Raw genomic sequence first — 20,508 nt, forward strand, 5'->3', positions numbered from 1 at the left:
ACACACACATATATATACACACACACACACATATATTCACGGACACACCCCATATATATATATATATATACATACACACACACACACACACATACATACACACACACTGACACACATCTACACACACACACCCCATACACACACACACACACACACATGTATGTATGTATGTATATATATGTCCTGTGTGTCCTCCGACCGCCAGAAAAACGGCCGAATAATCTGAATTATTTCATATTTTCCCCCCTATTCTCCCCCTATTTGGGATTTCCACCAGATCTCTTGCCTGCACAGCCTCTCCTACCCGCCGGCGCGGGAGCGAAAACTTCAAGTCACCGGCGTCTCCTGGAGTTCCACCGGCGCCGTGGTGGCCTGTTCCTATGGCAGGTGAGCCCCATAGATCTTCTCCCCATAGATCTTCTCCCCATAGATCTTATCCCCAGAGATCTTCTCCCCATAGATCTTCCCCCAGAGTTCTTCCCCCAGAAATCTCCCCCCATAGATCTTCTCCCCATAGATCTTCTCCCCAGAGTTCTTCCCCCATAGATCTTCTCCCCATAGATCTTCCCCCATAGATCTTCTCCCCATAGATCTTCCCCCATAGATCTTCTCCCCATAGATCTTCCCCCATACATCTTCTCCCCATAATCTTCCCCCATAGATCTTCTCCCCATAGATCTTCTCCCCAGAGTTCTTCCCCCATAGATCTTCTCCCCATAGATCTTCCCCCAAGAGTTCTTCCCCCATAGATCTTCTCCCCATAGTCTTCCCCTCAGAGTTCTTCCTCCATAGATCTTCCCCCCATAGATCTTCTCCCCATAGATCTTATCCCCAGAGTTCTTCCCCCATAGATCTTCTCCCCATAGATCTTCTCCCCATAGATCTTCCCCAGAGTTCTTTTCCCCATAGATCTTCCCCCATAGATCTTCTCCCCATAGACCTTCCCCCATAGATCTTCTCCCCATAGATCTTCCCCCCAGAGTTCTTCCCCCATAGATCTTCTCCCCATAGATCTTCCCCCATAGATCTTCTCCCCATAGATCTTCCCCCATAGATCTTCTCCCCATAGATCTTCTCCCCATAGATCTTCCCCCCAGAGTTCTTCCCCCATAGATCTTCCCCCCATAGATCTTCCCCCATAGATCTTCCCCCCATAGATCTTCCCCCATAGATCTTCTCCCCATAGATCTTCCCCCCAGAGTTCTTCCCCCATAGATCTTCCCCCCATAGATCTTTCCCCATAGATCTTCCCCCCAGAGTTCTTCCCCCCATAGATCATCCCCCCAAAGATCTTTTCCCCATATATCTTCCCCCAGAGTTCTTCCCCATAGATCTCCCCCCATATATATTCCCCCAGAGATCTTCTCCCCATAGACCTTCCCCCATAGATCTTCCCCATAGATCTTCTCCCCAAAAAATCCCCCTGAAAAGATTCCACCCCCAAATTCCCCCCGAAGAGATCTCACCCTAGAGATATTCCCCCCGAATATTTTTCCCTAGAGATATTTTGCCCCATATATATTTTCCCCGAATATATTTCACCCCGAATATATTTCCCCCTGAATATATTTCCCCCAGAGATACTTCACCCCGAATATAGTTCACCCCAAAGATATTTCACCCCGAATATATTCTCCCCGAATATTTCCCTCCAGAGATACTTCACCCTGAATATAGTTCACCCCAAAGATATTTCACCCCGAATATATTCCCCCTGGAGATATTTCCCCCGAAGATATTTCTCCCCAGAGATTTTATTTCACCCCGGATATATTCTCCCCGAACATTTCCCCCCAGAGATATATTCCCCGAAGATTTTTCTCCCCAGACATATTTCACCCCGAATATATTCCCCCTAGAGATATTTCCTCCAAAGATTTTTCTCCCCATATATATTTCCCCCCGAATATGTTTCACCCCGAATATAGTTCACCCCAAAGATATTTCACCCCGAATATATCCCCCCCGAATATATTTCCCCCAGAGATATTTTACCCCAAATATATCCCCACTGGGGATCTTTTGCCCCATATATATTTCTCCTGAATATACTGCCCCCAGAGATACTTCACCCCGAATATAGTTCACCCCAAAGATATTTCACCCCGAATATATTCCCCCCGAATATATTCCCCCTGGGGATCTTTTGCCCCATATTTATTCCTCCCCGAATATATTTTCCACTGGAGATATTTCCTCCAAAGATTTTTCTCCCCATATATATTTCCCCCTGCATATGTTTCACCCCGAATATATTTCCCCCTGAATATTTCCCCCCGAGATATTTTCCCCGAATATAGTTCACCCCAAAGATATTTCACCCCGAATATATTCCTGGAGATATTCTCCCCGAAGATTTTTCTCCCCAGAGATATTTCCCCCGAATATATTTTCCCCACAGATATTTCACCCCAAAGATTTTTCTCCTAAAGATATTTCACCCCGAATATATTCTCCCCGAATATTTCCCCCCAGAGATATTTCCTCTGAAGATTTTTCTCCCCATATATATTTCCCCCTGAATATGTTTCCCCCCGAATATATTTCTCCCCGAATATATTCCCCCTGGGGATCTTTTGCCCCATATATATTTCCCCCAAATATACTTCCCCCTGAATATATTCCCCCCCGGAGATATTTCACCCCGAATATATTCCCCCTGGGGATCCTTTGCCCCATATACATTTTCCCCGAATATTTTTTCCCCGGAGATATTTCCCCCCGAATATTTTCCCCCCGGAGATATTTCCCCCCAAATATATTCCCCCTGGGGATCTTTTGCCCCATATATACTTCCCCCGAATATACTTCCCCCCGAATATATTTTCCCCGGAGATATTTTACCCCTCCCCACTTCCCTGTCTCCCTCCCCACTTCCTCTTCCCACTCCCCACATCCCCATCCCCGCTTCCTCTTCCCCCTCCACTTCCTCTTCCCCCTCCCCACTTCCTCCTCCCCCTCCCCATTTCCCCCTCCCCTCACCACTTCCTCACCCCTCTGCTTCCTTGTCCCTCCCCATTCCCCTCCCCACTTCCTACTCCCCCTCCCCATTTCCCCCTCCCCATTTCCCACTTCCTCTTCCCACTCCCCACTTCCCCCTCCCCGCTTCCTCTCCCCCTCCACTTCCCCTCCCCACTTCCTCCTCCCCCTTCCCATTTCCCCCTCCCCTCCCCACTTCCTCGCCCCTCTGCTTCTCTGTCCTCCCCATTCCCCTCCCCACTTCCTACCCCCCTCCCCATTTCCCCCTCCCCCATTTCCCACTCCCCACTTCCTCTTCCCACTCCCCACTTCCCCCTCCCCGCTTCCTCTTCCCCTCCACTTCCCCTCCCCACTTCCTCCCCCCTCCCCATTTCCCCCTCCCCTCCCCACTTCCTCGCCCCTCTGCTTCCTTGTCCCTCCCCATTCCCCTCCCCACTTCCTACTCCCCCTCCCCATTTCCCCTCCCCATTTCCCACTCCCCACTTCCTCTTCCCACTCCCCACTTCCCCCTGACCGCTTCCTCTTCCCCCTCCACTTCCTCTCTCCCCTCCCCACTTCTTCCTCCCCCTCCCCATTTCCCCCTCTCCTCCCCACTTCCTCGCCCCTCTGCTTCCTTGTCCCTCCCCATTCCCCTCCCCACTTCCTACTCCCACTTCTTCTTCCCCCTCCCCACTTCCTCCTCCCTATTTTCCCCTCCCCTCCCCACTTCCTTGCCCCTCTGCTTCCTTGTCCGTCCCCATTTCCACTCCCCCCTCCCCTCTTCCCCCTCCCCACTTCCTCATCTCCCCCTTCCTCCCCTCCCCCCTCCCCTCTTCCCCCTCCCCACTTCCTCTTCCCCCTCCCCATTTCTTCCTCTCCACTTCCTCCTCCCCCTCCCCATTCCCCACTCCTCTCCCCACTTCCTCGCCCTTCTGCTTCCTTGTCCCTCCCCATTTCCCTCCCCACTTCCTACTACCCCTCCCCATTTCCCCCTCCCCACTTCCTCTTGCCCCTCCCCTCCCTCTTCCCCCTCCCCATTTCCCATCCCCACTTCCTTGTTCCCCGTCCCCCACCCCTCTTTCCCCTCCCCACTTATTCCCCTCCGCTTCCTCCTCCCCCTCCCCATTTCCCCCTCCCCATTGCCCTCCCCATTTCCTACTCCCCCTCCCCATTTCCCCCTCCCCACTTCCTCTTCTCCTTCCCCATTTCCCCTCCCCACTTCCTTGTCCCCCCTTCCTCTTCCCCCCTCCCCACTTCCTCCTCCCCACTTATTCCTCCTCCCCCTCCCCATTTCCCCCCATTCCCCTCCCCACTTCCTACTTCCCCTCCCCACTTCCTGCTTCCCCTCCCCACTTCCTCTTCCCCCTCCATTTCCCCTTCCCCACTTCCTTGTCCCCCTCCCCCACCTCCCCACCTCCCCCTCCCTCCCCTCCCCTCTTCCTCTGCCCCCCACGTCTCCCTCCTCTGCCCCCCACTTCCTCCTCCACCCCCTCCGACTTCCTCTTCCTCTCTCTCTCCCCCCAGATTGGACGACGGCGACTGGGGGGCCGAGAAATCCTACGTCTGCACCTGGAACCTCGACCGCCGGGCCCCCGACCCACAGCGCCCCGATCTCGTCCTGGACGCCCCCAGCGCCGCTATGGGGCTGGCCTTCCACCCGCGCCGCCCGCCCGTCATCGCCGGTAACCCCGCCCACCTTGGCGGTTGGGGGGTGGGACCCTCTTCCTTGCCTCCCTCGGCCAATCAGGCGCCTCTTCCTCTCGCAGTGGGGCTGCTCAGTGGGGAAGTCTAGGTCTGGAAGGAAGGGGCGGGTCTTCCTTCCCTTGGCCAATCCGGCGTCTCGTCCCCCCAGTGCCCCAACCTGATTGGCTGCAGCGGGAGTCAGGGGCGGGTCTTCCATCCCCTCGGCCAATCAGGCGCCTCTCTCCCCTCGCAGTGGGGCTGTTCAGTGGGTCCAGCGGGAGGAAGGGGCGGGTCTTCCATCCATCGGCCAATCCGCCGTCTCTCTCCCGAACCCCAATTGGCTGCAGCGGGAATAAGGGGCGGGTCTTCCCTCCCGTCGGCCAATCGGGCGCCTCTCTCCCCTCGCAGTGGGGCTGTTCAGTGGGTCCAGCGGGAGGAAGGGGCGGGTCTTCCATCCATCGGCCAATCCGCCGTCTCTCTCCCAAACCCCGATTGGCTGCAGCGGGAATAAGGGGCGGGTCTTCCCTCCCGTCAGCCAATCGGGCGCCTCTCTTGCAGTGGGGCTGTTCAGTGGGGCAAGCCGGAGGAAGGGGCGGGTCTTCCGTCCCCTCGGCCAACACGGCGTCTCGTCCCTGCGCTCCCCAACCCCGATTGGCTGCAGCGGGAGGAAGGGGCGGGTCTTCCCTCCCTCAGCCAATCGGACGCCTCTCTTCCTTTCAGTGGGGCTGTTCAGTGGGGAAGTCCTGATGTGGGGCGAACAGAGGAAAGGGCGGGTCTTCCTTCCCTCGGCCAATCCGATTGGCTGCAGCGGGAGGAAGGGGCGGGCCTTCCGTCCCTCGGCCAATCAGGCGCCTCTCTTCCTCGCAGTGGGGCTGTTCAGTGGGGAAGTCTTGCTGTGGGGCCAGCGGGAGGAAGGGGCGGGTCTTCCTTCCCTCAGCCAATCCGCCGTCTCTCCCCAACCCGATTGGCTCCAGCGGGAGGAAGGGGCGGGCCTTCCGTCCCCTCGGCCAATCGGACGTCTCCTCTCCCCTCGCAGTGGGGCTGTTCAGTGGGGAAGTCCTGCTGTGGGGCCAGCGGGAGGAAGGGGCGGGTCTTCCTTCCCTCAGCCAATCCGGCGTCTCCCTCCCCAACCTGATTGTCTCCAGCGGGAGGAAGGGGCGGGTCTTGCGTCCCCTTGGCCAATCAGGCGTCTCTCTTCCTTTCAGTGGGGCTGTTCAGTGGGGCAAGCGGGAGGAAGGGGCAGGTCTTCCTTCCCTTGGCCAATCTGGCGTCTCCCTCCCCAACCTGATTGTCTCCAGCAGGAGGAAGGGGCGGGTCTTCCCTCCCTCGGCCAATCGGGCGCCTCTCTTCCGTTCAGTGGGGCTGTTCAGTGGGGCAAGCGGGAGGAAGGGGCGGGTCTTCCTTCCCTTGGCCAATCCAGCGTCTCGTCCCTGCCTTCCCCAACCTGATTGGCTCTAGCGGGAGGAAGGGGCGGGTCTCCCCTCGGCCAATCCGGCTTCTCTCTCCCTTGCAGTGGGGCTGTTCAGTCTTGCTGTGGGGCCAGCGGGAGGAAGAGGCGGGTCTTCCATCCCCTCGGCCAATCCGGCGTCTCGTCCCTGCGCTCCCGAACCCCGATTGGCTGCAATGGGAGGAAGGGGCGGGTCTTGTGTCCCGTCGGCCAATCGGGCGCCTCTCTTCCTTTCAGTGGGGCTGTTCAGTGGGGAAGTCCTGGTCTGGAATGAAGGGGCGGGTCTTCCTTCACTTGGCCAATCCAGCCTCTCTCTCCCAACCCAATTGGCTCCAGCGGGAGGAAGGGGCGGGCCTTCTGTCCCGTCGGCCAATCGGGCGCCTCTCTTCCTTTCAGTGGGGCTGTTCAGTGGGGAAGTCCTGGTGTGGGACACCGGCCGTCCGGAAGACCCACTGATCTGGAGGAGCGGGATGACGGACGACTCGCACACGGATCCCGTGTACCAGGTAGGTCAAAAGGGGTCAGGTGACCCGGGGAGGGCGGGTCCTTGGCTGACTTCCTGTCGTGTGACTCAGCACAGGAAGTGCACCTTTCTGTCTTCCTGTCATGTGATGCAGGACGACTTGCACATATGGTGGGTAAAAAGGGGTCAGGTGACCCGGGGGAGGGCGGGTCCTGCTCTGACTTCCTGTCGTGTGAGCCGGGGAAGGAAGTGTCCTGTTGACTTCCTGTCCTGTGAGCCGGGGAACGAAGTGTCCTGTTGACTTCCTGTCGTGAGAGCCGGGGAAAGAAGTGTCCTGTTGACTTCCTGTCATGTGACCCGGGGGAGGGCGGGTCCTGTTCTGACTTCCTGTCGTGTGAGCCGGGGAAGGAAGTGTCCTGTTGACTTCCTGTCATGTGACCCGGGGAGGGCGGGTCCTTTGCTGACTTCCTGTCATGTGAGCCAGGGAAGGAAGTGTCCCGTTGACTTCCTGTCATGTGAGCCGGGGAAGGTTCCTGCTGACTTCCTGTCGTGTGAGCCGGGGAAGGAAGTGTCCTGTTGACTTCCTGTCATGTGACCCGGGGGAGGGCGGGTCCTTTGCTGACTTCCTGTCATGTGAGCCAGGGAAGGAAGTGTCCCGTTGACTTCCTGTCATGTGAGCCGGGGAAGGTTCCTGCTGACTTCCTGTCGTGAGAGCCGGGGAAAGAAGTGTCCTGTTGACTTCCTGTCATGTGACCCGGGGGAGGGCGGGTCCTGTTCTGACTTCCTGTCCTGTGAGCCGGGGAAGGAAGTGTCCTGTTGACTTCCTGTCGTGAGAGCCGGGGAAGGAAGTGTCCTATTGACTTCCTGTCATGTGACCCGGGGGAGGGCGGGTCCTGTTCTGACTTCCTGTCGTGTGAGCCGGGGAAGGAAGTGTCCTGTTGACTTCCTGTCCTGTGAGCCGGGGAACGAAGTGTCCTGTTGACTTCCTGTCATGTGACCCGGGGAGGGCGTGTCCTGTTCTGACTTCCTGTCCTGTGAGCCGGGGAAGGAAGTGTCCTGTTGACTTCCTGTCGTGAGAGCCGGGGAAGGAAGTGTCCTATTGACTTCCTGTCATGTGACCCGGGGGAGGGCGGGTCCTGTTCTGACTTCATGTCGTGTGAGCCGGGGAAGGAAGTGTCCCGTTGACTTCCTGTCGTGTGAGCCGGGGAAGTGTCCTGTTGACTTCCTGTCCTGTGAGCCAGGGAAGGAAGTGTCCTGTTGACTTCCTGTCGTGTGAGCCGGGGAAGGAAGTGTCCTGTTGACTTCCTGTCCTGTCAGCCGGGGAAGGAAGTGTCCTGTTGACTTCCTGTCCTGTCAGCTGGGGAAGGAAGTGTCCTGTTGACTTCCTGTCATGTGACCCGGGGAGGGCGGGTCCTGTTCTGACTTCCTGTCCTGTGAGCTGGGGAAGGAAGTGTCCTGTTGACTTCCTGTCCTGTGAGCCAGGGAAGGAAGTGTCCTGTTGACTTCCTGTCCTGTGAGCCGGGGAAGGAAGTGTCCTGTTGACTTCCTGTCGTGAGAGCCGGGGAAGGAAGTGTCCTGTTGACTTCCTGTCATGTGACCCGGGGGAGGGCGTGTCCTGTTCTGACTTCCTGTCCTGTGAGCCAGGGAAGGAAGTGTCCTGTTGACTTCCTGTCGTGAGAGCCGGGGAAGTGTCCTATTGACTTCCTGTCATGTGACCCGGGGGAGGGCGGGTCCTGTTCTGACTTCCTGTCATGTGAGCCGGGGAAGGAAGTATCCTGTTGACTTCCTGTCTTGTGAGCCAGGGAAGGAAGTGTCCTGTTGACTTCCTGTCGTGTGAGCTGGGGAAGGAAGTGTCCCTTTCTGACTTCCTGTCATGTGTCGGAAGTGTCCTGTTGACTTCCTGTCATGTGACGGAAGTGTCCCTTTCTGACTTCCTGTCATGTGCTGAAAGTCTCCCTTTCTGACTTCCTGTCATGTGACGGAAGTGTGCCTTTCTGACTTCCTGTCATGTGACGAAAGTGTCCCTTTCTGACTTTCTGTCATGTGACGGAAGTGTGCCTTTCTGACTTCCTGTCATGTGATCAAGGGAAGGATGTGTCCCTTTTTGTGGTCTGGTCATGTGATCCAGCGTAGGATGTGTCCCGTTCTGACTTCCTGTCATGTGATCGAGGGATGGATGTGTCCCGATCATGTGACCCAGCATAGGATGTGTTCCTTTCTGACTTCCTGTCATGTGACTCATCAAAGGAAGTGCCCCTTTCTGACTTCCTGTCATGTGACTCATCAAAGGAAGTGCCCCTTTCTGACTTCCTGTCATGTGACTCATCAAAGGAAGTGCCCCTTTCTGACTTCCCGTCATGTGAATCAGCATAGGAAGTGCCCCTTTCTGACTTCCCGTCATGTGACTGAGCATAGGAAGTGCCCCTTTCTGACTTCCCGTCATGTGACTCAGCATAGGAAGTGCCCCTTTCTGACTTCCTGTCATGTGACTCATCAAAGGAAGTGCCCCTTTCTGACTTCCTGTCATGTGACTCAGCATAGGAAGTGCCCCTTTCTGACTTCCTGTCATGTGACTCAGCATAGGAAGTGCCCCTTTCTGACTTCCTGTCATGTGACTCAGCATAGGAAGTGCCCCTTTCTGACTTCCTGTCATGTGACTCAGCAAAGGAAGTGCCCCTTTCTGACTTCCTGTCATGTGACTCAGCAAAGGAAGTGCCCCTTTCTGACTTCCTGTCATGTGACTCATCAAAGGAAGTGCCCCTTTCTGACTTCCTGTCATGTGACTCATCAAAGGAAGTGCCCCTTTCTGACTTCCTGTCATGTGACTCATCAAAGGAAGTGCCCCTTTCTGACTTCCTGTCATGTGACTCAGCATAGGAAGTGCCCCTTTCTGACTTCCTGTCATGTGACTCAGCATAGGAAGTGCCCCTTTCTGACTTCCTGTCATGTGACTCAGCATAGGAAGTGCCCCTTTCTGACTTCCTGTCATGTGAATCAGCATAGGAAGTGCCCCTTTCTGACTTCCTGTCATGTGACTCAGCATAGGAAGTGCCCCTTTCTGACTTCCTGTCATGTGACTCATCAAAGGAAGTGCCCCTTTCTGACTTCCTGTCATGTGACTCATCAAAGGAAGTGCCCCTTTCTGACTTCCTGTCATGTGACTCAGCATAGGAAGTGCCCCTTTCTGACTTCCTGTCATGTGACTCATCAAAGGAAGTGCCCCTTTCTGACTTCCCGTCATGTGACTCAGCATAGGAAGTGCCCCTTTCTGACTTCCCGTCATGTGACTCAGCATAGGAAGTGCCCCTTTCTGACTTCCTGTCATGTGACTCAGCATAGGAAGTGCCCCTTTCTGACTTCCTGTCATGTGACTGAGCATAGGAAGTGCCCCTTTCTGACTTCCCGTCATGTGACTCAGCATAGGAAGTGCCCCTTTCTGACTTCCTGTCATGTGACTCATCAAAGGAAGTGCCCCTTTCTGACTTCCTGTCATGTGACTCATCAAAGGAAGTGCCCCTTTCTGACTTCCTGTCATGTGACTCAGCATAGGAAGTGCCCCTTTCTGACTTCCTGTCATGTGACTCAGCATAGGAAGTGCCCCTTTCTGACTTCCTGTCATGTGACTCATCAAAGGAAGTGCCCCTTTCTGACTTCCTGTCATGTGACTCAGCATAGGAAGTGCCCCTTTCTGACTTCCTGTCATGTGACTCATCACAGGAAGTGCCCCTTTCTGACTTCCTGTCATGTGACTCATCAAAGGAAGTGCCCCTTTCTGACTTCCTGTCATGTGACTCAGCATAGGAAGTGCCCCTTTCTGACTTCCTGTCATGTGACTCAGCATAGGAAGTGCCCCTTTCTGACTTCCTGTCATGTGACTCAGCATAGGAAGTGCCCCTTTCTGACTTCCCGTCATGTGACTCAGCATAGGAAGTGCCCCTTTCTGACTTCCCGTCATGTGACTCAGCATAGGAAGTGCCCCTTTCTGACTTCCCGTCATGTGAATCAGCATAGGAAGTGCCCCTTTCTGACTTCCCGTCATGTGACTCAGCATAGGAAGTGCCCCTTTCTGACTTCCCGTCATGTGACTCAGCATAGGAAGTGCCCCTTTCTGACTTCCCGTCATGTGACTCAGCATAGGAAGTGCCCCTTTCTGACTTCCCGTCATGTGACTCAGCATAGGAAGTGCCCCTTTCTGACTTCCTGTCATGTGACTCAGCATAGGAAGTGCCCCTTTCTGACTTCCTGTCATGTGACTCAGCATAGGAAGTGCCCCTTTCTGACTTCCCGTCATGTGACTCAGCATAGGAAGTGCCCCTTTCTGACTTCCCGTCATGTGACTCATCAAAGGAAGTGCCCCTTTCTGACTTCCTGTCATGTGACTCAGCATAGGAAGTGCCCCTTTCTGACTTCCTGTCATGTGACTCAGCATAGGAAGTGCCCCTTTCTGACTTCCTGTCATGTGACTCAGCATAGGAAGTGCCCCTTTCTGACTTCCTGTCATGTGACTCAGCATAGGAAGTGCCCCTTTCTGACTTCCTGTCATGTGACTCATCAAAGGAAGTGCCCCTTTCTGACTTCCTGTCATGTGACTCAGCATAGGAAGTGCCCCTTTCTGACTTCCTGTCATGTGACTCAGCATAGGAAGTGCCCCTTTCTGACTTCCTGTCATGTGACTCAGCAAAGGAAGTGCCCCTTTCTGACTTCCTGTCATGTGACTCAGCAAAGGAAGTGCCCCTTTCTGACTTCCTGTCATGTGACTCAGCAAAGGAAGTGCCCCTTTCTGACTTCCTGTCATGTGACTCAGCAAAGGAAGTGCCCCTTTCTGACTTCCTGTCATGTGACTCATCAAAGGAAGTGCCCCTTTCTGACTTCCTGTCATGTGACTCAGCATAGGAAGTGCCCCTTTCTGACTTCCTGTCATGTGACTCAGCATAGGAAGTGCCCCTTTCTGACTTCCTGTCATGTGACTCAGCATAGGAAGTGCCCCTTTCTGACTTCCTGTCATGTGAATCAGCATAGGAAGTGCCCCTTTCTGACTTCCTGTCATGTGACTCAGCATAGGAAGTGCCCCTTTCTGACTTCCTGTCATGTGACTCATCAAAGGAAGTGCCCCTTTCTGACTTCCCGTCATGTGACTCATCAAAGGAAGTGCCCCTTTCTGACTTCCCGTCATGTGACTCAGCATAGGAAGTGCCCCTTTCTGACTTCCTGTCATGTGACTCAGCATAGGAAGTGCCCCTTTCTGACTTCCTGTCATGTGACTCAGCATAGGAAGTGCCCCTTTCTGACTTCCTGTCATGTGACTCATCAAAGGAAGTGCCCCTTTCTGACTTCCTGTCATGTGACTCAGCATAGGAAGTGCCCCTTTCTGACTTCCTGTCATGTGACTCAGCATAGGAAGTGCCCCTTTCTGACTTCCTGTCATGTGACTCATCAAAGGAAGTGCCCCTTTCTGACTTCCTGTCATGTGACTCATCAAAGGAAGTGCCCCTTTCTGACTTCCTGTCATGTGACTCAGCATAGGAAGTGCCCCTTTCTGACTTCCTGTCATGTGACTCATCAAAGGAAGTGCCCCTTTCTGACTTCCCGTCATGTGACTCAGCATAGGAAGTGCCCCTTTCTGACTTCCCGTCATGTGACTCAGCATAGGAAGTGCCCCTTTCTGACTTCCTGTCATGTGACTCAGCATAGGAAGTGCCCCTTTCTGACTTCCTGTCATGTGACTCAGCATAGGAAGTGCCCCTTTCTGACTTCCCGTCATGTGACTCAGCATAGGAAGTGCCCCTTTCTGACTTCCTGTCATGTGACTCATCAAAGGAAGTGCCCCTTTCTGACTTCCTGTCATGTGACTCAGCATAGGAAGTGCCCCTTTCTGACTTCCTGTCATGTGACTCAGCATAGGAAGTGCCCCTTTCTGACTTCCTGTCATGTGACTCAGCATAGGAAGTGCCCCTTTCTGACTTCCTGTCATGTGACTCAGCAAAGGAAGTGCCCCTTTCTGACTTCCTGTCATGTGACTCAGCAAAGGAAGTGCCCCTTTCTGACTTCCTGTCATGTGACTCAGCAAAGGAAGTGCCCCTTTCTGACTTCCTGTCATGTGACTCATCAAAGGAAGTGCCCCTTTCTGACTTCCTGTCATGTGACTCAGCATAGGAAGTGCCCCTTTCTGACTTCCTGTCATGTGACTCAGCATAGGAAGTGCCCCTTTCTGACTTCCTGTCATGTGAGCCGGGGAAGGAAGTATCCTGTTGACTTCCTGTCTTGTGAGCCAGGGAAGGAAGTGTCCTGTTGACTTCCTGTCGTGTGAGCTGGGGAAGGAAGTGTCCCTTTCTGACTTCCTGTCATGTGTCGGAAGTGTCCTGTTGACTTCCTGTCATGTGACGGAAGTGTCCCTTTCTGACTTCCTGTCGTGTGCTGAAAGTCTCCCTTTCTGACTTCCTGTCATGTGACGGAAGTGTGCCTTTCTGACTTCCTGTCATGTGACGAAAGTGTCCCTTTCTGACTTTCTGTCATGTGACGGAAGTGTGCCTTTCTGACTTCCTGTCATGTGATCAAGGGAAGGATGTGTCCCTTTTTGTGGTCTGGTCATGTGATCCAGCGTAGGATGTGTCCCGTTCTGACTTCCTGTCATGTGATCGAGGGATGGATGTGTCCCGATCATGTGACCCAGCATAGGATGTGTTCCTTTCTGACTTCCTGTCATGTGACTCATCAAAGGAAGTGCCCCTTTCTGACTTCCTGTCATGTGACTCATCAAAGGAAGTGCCCCTTTCTGACTTCCTGTCATGTGACTCATCAAAGGAAGTGCCCCTTTCTGACTTCCCGTCATGTGAATCAGCATAGGAAGTGCCCCTTTCTGACTTCCCGTCATGTGACTGAGCATAGGAAGTGCCCCTTTCTGACTTCCCGTCATGTGACTCAGCATAGGAAGTGCCCCTTTCTGACTTCCTGTCATGTGACTCATCAAAGGAAGTGCCCCTTTCTGACTTCCTGTCATGTGACTCAGCATAGGAAGTGCCCCTTTCTGACTTCCTGTCATGTGACTCAGCATAGGAAGTGCCCCTTTCTGACTTCCTGTCATGTGACTCAGCATAGGAAGTGCCCCTTTCTGACTTCCTGTCATGTGACTCAGCAAAGGAAGTGCCCCTTTCTGACTTCCTGTCATGTGACTCAGCAAAGGAAGTGCCCCTTTCTGACTTCCTGTCATGTGACTCAGCAAAGGAAGTGCCCCTTTCTGACTTCCTGTCATGTGACTCATCAAAGGAAGTGCCCCTTTCTGACTTCCTGTCATGTGACTCATCAAAGGAAGTGCCCCTTTCTGACTTCCTGTCATGTGACTCAGCATAGGAAGTGCCCCTTTCTGACTTCCTGTCATGTGACTGAGCATAGGAAGTGCCCCTTTCTGACTTCCTGTCATGTGACTCAGCATAGGAAGTGCCCCTTTCTGACTTCCTGTCATGTGAATCAGCATAGGAAGTGCCCCTTTCTGACTTCCTGTCATGTGACTCAGCATAGGAAGTGCCCCTTTCTGACTTCCTGTCATGTGACTCATCAAAGGAAGTGCCCCTTTCTGACTTCCTGTCATGTGACTCATCAAAGGAAGTGCCCCTTTCTGACTTCCTGTCATGTGACTCAGCATAGGAAGTGCCCCTTTCTGACTTCCTGTCATGTGACTCATCAAAGGAAGTGCCCCTTTCTGACTTCCCGTCATGTGACTCAGCATAGGAAGTGCCCCTTTCTGACTTCCCGTCATGTGACTCAGCATAGGAAGTGCCCCTTTCTGACTTCCTGTCATGTGACTCAGCATAGGAAGTGCCCCTTTCTGACTTCCTGTCATGTGACTGAGCATAGGAAGTGCCCCTTTCTGACTTCCCGTCATGTGACTCAGCATAGGAAGTGCCCCTTTCTGACTTCCTGTCATGTGACTCATCAAAGGAAGTGCCCCTTTCTGACTTCCTGTCATGTGACTCATCAAAGGAAGTGCCCCTTTCTGACTTCCTGTCATGTGACTCAGCATAGGAAGTGCCCCTTTCTGACTTCCTGTCATGTGACTCAGCATAGGAAGTGCCCCTTTCTGACTTCCTGTCATGTGACTCAGCATAGGAAGTGCCCCTTTCTGACTTCCTGTCATGTGACTCATCACAGGAAGTGCCCCTTTCTGACTTCCTGTCATGTGACTCAGCATAGGAAGTGCCCCTTTCTGACTTCCTGTCATGTGACTCAGCATAGGAAGTGCCCCTTTCTGACTTCCTGTCATGTGACTCAGCATAGGAAGTGCCCCTTTCTGACTTCCTGTCATGTGACTCAGCATAGGAAGTGCCCCTTTCTGACTTCCCGTCATGTGACTCAGCATAGGAAGTGCCCCTTTCTGACTTCCCGTCATGTGACTCAGCATAGGAAGTGCCCCTTTCTGACTTCCCGTCATGTGACTCAGCATAGGAAGTGCCCCTTTCTGACTTCCCGTCATGTGACTCAGCATAGGAAGTGCCCCTTTCTGACTTCCTGTCATGTGACTCAGCATAGGAAGTGCCCCTTTCTGACTTCCTGTCATGTGACTCAGCATAGGAAGTGCCCCTTTCTGACTTCCCGTCATGTGACTCAGCATAGGAAGTGCCCCTTTCTGACTTCCCGTCATGTGACTCATCAAAGGAAGTGCCCCTTTCTGACTTCCTGTCATGTGACTCAGCATAGGAAGTGCCCCTTTCTGACTTCCTGTCATGTGACTCAGCATAGGAAGTGCCCCTTTCTGACTTCCTGTCATGTGACTCAGCATAGGAAGTGCCCCTTTCTGACTTCCTGTCATGTGACTCAGCATAGGAAGTGCCCCTTTCTGACTTCCTGTCATGTGACTCATCAAAGGAAGTGCCCCTTTCTGACTTCCTGTCATGTGACTCAGCATAGGAAGTGCCCCTTTCTGACTTCCTGTCATGTGACTCAGCATAGGAAGTGCCCCTTTCTGACTTCCTGTCATGTGACTCAGCATAGGAAGTGCCCCTTTCTGACTTCCTGTCATGTGACTCAGCATAGGAAGTGCCCCTTTCTGACTTCCTGTCATGTGACTCAGCAAAGGAAGTGCCCCTTTCTGACTTCCTGTCATGTGACTCAGCAAAGGAAGTGCCCCTTTCTGACTTCCTGTCATGTGACTCAGCAAAGGAAGTGCCCCTTTCTGACTTCCTGTCATGTGACTCAGCAAAGGAAGTGCCCCTTTCTGACTTCCTGTCATGTGACTCATCAAAGGAAGTGCCCCTTTCTGACTTCCTGTCATGTGACTCAGCATAGGAAGTGCCCCTTTCTGACTTCCTGTCATGTGACTCAGCATAGGAAGTGCCCCTTTCTGACTTCCTGTCATGTGACTCAGCATAGGAAGTGCCCCTTTCTGACTTCCTGTCATGTGAATCAGCATAGGAAGTGCCCCTTTCTGACTTCCCGTCATGTGACTCAGCATAGGAAGTGCCCCTTTCTGACTTCCTGTCATGTGACTCATCAAAGGAAGTGCCCCTTTCTGACTTCCCGTCATGTGACTCATCAAAGGAAGTGCCCCTTTCTGACTTCCCGTCATGTGACTCAGCATAGGAAGTGCCCCTTTCTGACTTCCTGTCATGTGACTCAGCATAGGAAGTGCCCCTTTCTGACTTCCTGTCATGTGACTCAGCATAGGAAGTGCCCCTTTCTGACTTCCTGTCATGTGACTCAGCATAGGAAGTGCCCCTTTCTGACTTCCTGTCATGTGAATCAGCATAGGAAGTGCCCCTTTCTGACTTCCTGTCATGTGACTCAGCATAGGAAGTGCCCCTTTCTGACTTCCTGTCATGTGACTCATCAAAGGAAGTGCCCCTTTCTGACTTCCTGTCATGTGACTCATCAAAGGAAGTGCCCCTTTCTGACTTCCTGTCATGTGACTCAGCATAGGAAGTGCCCCTTTCTGACTTCCTGTCATGTGACTCATCAAAGGAAGTGCCCCTTTCTGACTTCCCGTCATGTGACTCAGCATAGGAAGTGCCCCTTTCTGACTTCCCGTCATGTGACTCAGCATAGGAAGTGCCCCTTTCTGACTTCCTGTCATGTGACTCAGCATAGGAAGTGCCCCTTTCTGACTTCCTGTCATGTGACAGCATAGGAAGTGCCCCTTTCTGACTTCCTGTCATGTGACTCAGCATAGGAAGTGCCCCTTTCTGACTTCCTGTCATGTGACTCAGCATAGGAAGTGCCCCTTTCTGACTTCCTGTCATGTGACTCATCAAAGGAAGTGCCCCTTTCTGACTTCCTGTCATGTGACTCATCAAAGGAAGTGCCCCTTTCTGACTTCCTGTCATGTGACTCAGCATAGGAAGTGCCCCTTTCTGACTTCCTGTCATGTGACTCAGCATAGGAAGTGCCCCTTTCTGACTTCCTGTCATGTGACTCAGCATAGGAAGTGCCCCTTTCTGACTTCCTGTCATGTGACTCAGCATAGGAAGTGCCCCTTTCTGACTTCCTGTCATGTGACTCATCAAAGGAAGTGCCCCTTTCTGACTTCCTGTCATGTGACTCAGCATAGGAAGTGCCCCTTTCTGACTTCCTGTCATGTGACTCAGCATAGGAAGTGCCCCTTTCTGACTTCCCGTCATGTGACTCAGCATAGGAAGTGCCCCTTTCTGACTTCCCGTCATGTGACTCAGCATAGGAAGTGCCCCTTTCTGACTTCCCGTCATGTGACTCAGCATAGGAAGTGCCCCTTTCTGACTTCCCGTCATGTGACTCAGCATAGGAAGTGCCCCTTTCTGACTTCCCGTCATGTGACTCAGCATAGGAAGTGCCCCTTTCTGACTTCCTGTCATGTGACTCATCAAAGGAAGTGCCCCTTTCTGACTTCCCGTCATGTGACTCAGCATAGGAAGTGCCCCTTTCTGACTTCCTGTCATGTGACTCATCAAAGGAAGTGCCCCTTTCTGACTTCCCGTCATGTGACTCAGCATAGGAAGTGCCCCTTTCTGACTTCCTGTCATGTGACTCAGCATAGGAAGTGCCCCTTTCTGACTTCCTGTCATGTGACTCAGCATAGGAAGTGCCCCTTTCTGACTTCCTGTCATGTGACTCAGCATAGGAAGTGCCCCTTTCTGACTTCCTGTCATGTGACTCAGCATAGGAAGTGCCCCTTTCTGACTTCCTGTCATGTGACTCAGCATAGGAAGTGCCCCTTTCTGACTTCCTGTCATGTGACTCAGCATAGGAAGTGCCCCTTTCTGACTTCCTGTCATGTGACTCAGCATAGGAAGTGCCCCTTTCTGACTTCCTGTCATGTGACTCAGCATAGGAAGTGCCCCTTTCTGACTTCCTGTCATGTGACTCAGCATAGGAAGTGCCCCTTTCTGACTTCCTGTCATGTGACTCAGCATAGGAAGTGCCCCTTTCTGACTTCCTGTCATGTGACTCAGCATAGGAAGTGCCCCTTTCTGACTTCCTGTCATGTGACTCAGCATAGGAAGTGCCCCTTTCTGACTTCCTGTCATGTGACTCAGCATAGGAAGTGCCCCTTTCTGACTTCCTGTCATGTGACTCAGCATAGGAAGTGCCCCTTTCTGACTTCCTGTCATGTGATACGGTGAAGGATGTGCAACTTTCTGGGACGAGAAGCTTGATTTATTTTAATAACTGATTAATTCCTTTTAGTTTAATTTTTCTCAGTTTAATTTCCGTTTAACTGTTTCGTTTAATTTTCGTTTAATTTTTCCGTTTAATTTCCGTTTAACTTTTTAGTTTAATTTGTTAGTTCCATTTCCGTTTAATTTTCGTTTAACTTTTTAGTTTAATTTTCGTTTAATTTTTCCGTTTAATTTCCGTTGAACTTTTTAGTTTAATTTGTTAGTTCCATTTTCGTTTAATTTTTCCGTTTAATTTTCGTTTAACTTTTTAGTTTAATTTTCGTTTAATTTTTCCGTTTAATTTCCGTTGAACTTTTTAGTTTAATTTGTTAGTTCCATTTTCGTTTAATTTTTCCGTTTAATTTTCGTTTAACTTTTTAGTTTAATTTTCGTTTAATTTTTCCGTTTAATTTTAGTTGAACTTTTTAGTTTAATTTTCTAGTTCCATTTTCGTTTCATTTTTTAGCTTAATTTTCTTTTTTAGTTCCATTTTCCTTTCATTTTTTCATTGAATTTTCTTTTAACTTTTTAGTTCCATTTTCGTTTCATTTTTTAGTTCCATTTTCGTTTCATCTTTTCGTTCCATTTTCATGTAATTTTTTCCTTCAATTTTTGTGGAATTGTTTTTTTAATTTTAGTTTAATTTTTGGGGTTTAATTGTAGTTTCATTTTCTGGTTTAGTTTTAATTGGATTTTGATTTCTGATTTTGATTATGTGGATTTTGATTTTTGATTTTGAACGGGAAATCAAAGATGGCCGCCCGTCCTTTCCCCCCGTCAGGTGATCTGGCTCCCGGGCTGATCGTTGTTTTCATTTCATTTCATTTTATTTTATATTCTCTTCTCATGGAGAAAAAAAAGGAGAAGGTTTATTTATTTTAATTTCAATTTTAAAATTTCGATTTGATTTTGATTTGATTTGATTTCGATTTCAACTTTATTTTTCATTTTAATTGTAAGTTATTTTTCACTTTAATTTATTATGTGAATTGGATTTGCTTTTGCTTTTAATGCTAGCTTTAATTTTGATTTTTGATTCGGGTGATTTGGATGTTGATTTTTTGAACGGGAAAATCAAAGATGGCCGCCCGCCCTTTTGTATTATTATTATTATTATTATTATACTACTACTACTACGGGAAAATCAAAGATGGCCGCCCGCCCTTTTGTATTATTATTATTATTATTATTATTATTATTATTATTATACTACTACTACTACGGGAAAATCAAAGATGGCCGCCCGCCCTTTTGTATTATTATTATTATTATTATTATTATTATTATTATTATACTACGGGAAAATCAAAGATGGCCGCCCGCCCTTTGGTATTATTATTATTATTATTATTATTATTATTATTATTATACTACTACTACGGGAAAATCAAAGATGGCCGCCCGCCCTTTTGTATTATTATTATTATTATTATTATTATTATTATTATTATTATTATTATACTACTACGGGAAAATCAGAGATGGCCGCCCGCCCTTTTGTATTATTATTATTATTATTATTATTATTATTATTATACTACTACTACTACTACGGGAAAATCAAAGATGGCCGCCCACCCTTTTGTATTATTATTATTATTATTATTATTATTATTATTATTATTATTATTATTATACTACTACGGGAAAATCAAAGATGGCCGCCCGCCCTTTTGTATTATTATTATTATTATTATTATTATTATTATACTACTACGGGAAAATCAAAGATGGCCGCCCGCCCTTTTGTATTATTATTATTATTATTATTATTATTATTATTATTATTATACTACTACTACGGGAAAATCAAAGATGGCCGCCTGCCCTTTTGTATTATTATTATTATTATTATTATTATTATTATTATTATTATACTACTACTACGGGAAAATCAAAGATGGCCGCCCGCCCTTTTGTATTATTATTATTATTATTATTATTATTATTATTATTATACTACTACTACTACGGGAAAATCAAAGATGGCCGCCCGCCCTTTTGTATTATTATTATTATTATTATTATTATTATTATACTACTACTACTACTACGGGAAAATCAAAGATGGCCGCCTGCCCTTTTGTATTATTATTATTATTATTATTATTATTATTATTATACTACTACGGGAAAATCAAAGATGGCCGCCCGCCCTTTTGTATTATTATTATTATTATTATTATTATTATTATTATTATACTACTACGGGAAAATCAAAGATGGCCGCCCGCCCTTTTGTATTATTATTATTATTATTATTATTATTATTATTATTATTATTATTATACTACTACTACGGGAAAATCAAAGATGGCCGCCCGCCCTTTTGTATT

At 50.2% G+C, this 20,508-nt stretch overlaps 2 protein-coding genes across 2 annotated transcripts in view; one reads left to right on the forward strand and one right to left on the reverse strand.

Annotated features, from left to right (window-relative positions):
• The window catches only part of NDOR1 (NADPH dependent diflavin oxidoreductase 1), a gene marked incomplete at its 5' end in the record, with an annotated part of 24,782 nt that extends 24,729 nt beyond the window's left edge, over window positions 1-53 (reverse strand). The window contains one exon of the mRNA XM_083723190.1: window positions 49-53. Within this exon, the coding sequence (XP_083579316.1) occupies window positions 49-53 (5 nt within the window). The remainder of the gene's footprint in view (window positions 1-48) is intronic.
• A 103-nt stretch (window positions 54-156) lies between these two features.
• Window positions 157-20,508, forward strand: part of DYNC2I2 (dynein 2 intermediate chain 2) — a gene marked incomplete at its 5' end in the record, with an annotated part of 41,738 nt that continues 21,386 nt past the window's right edge. The window contains 4 exons of the mRNA XM_083723191.1: window positions 157-162; window positions 278-387; window positions 4,483-4,640; window positions 6,485-6,594. Of these exons, the coding sequence (XP_083579317.1) occupies window positions 157-162; window positions 278-387; window positions 4,483-4,640; window positions 6,485-6,594 (384 nt within the window). The remainder of the gene's footprint in view (window positions 163-277; window positions 388-4,482; window positions 4,641-6,484; window positions 6,595-20,508) is intronic.

This window comes from Podarcis gaigeae, assembly GCF_964106915.1.
Source record: "Podarcis gaigeae genome assembly, chromosome: Z".
NCBI lineage: Eukaryota > Metazoa > Chordata > Lepidosauria > Squamata > Lacertidae > Podarcis > Podarcis gaigeae.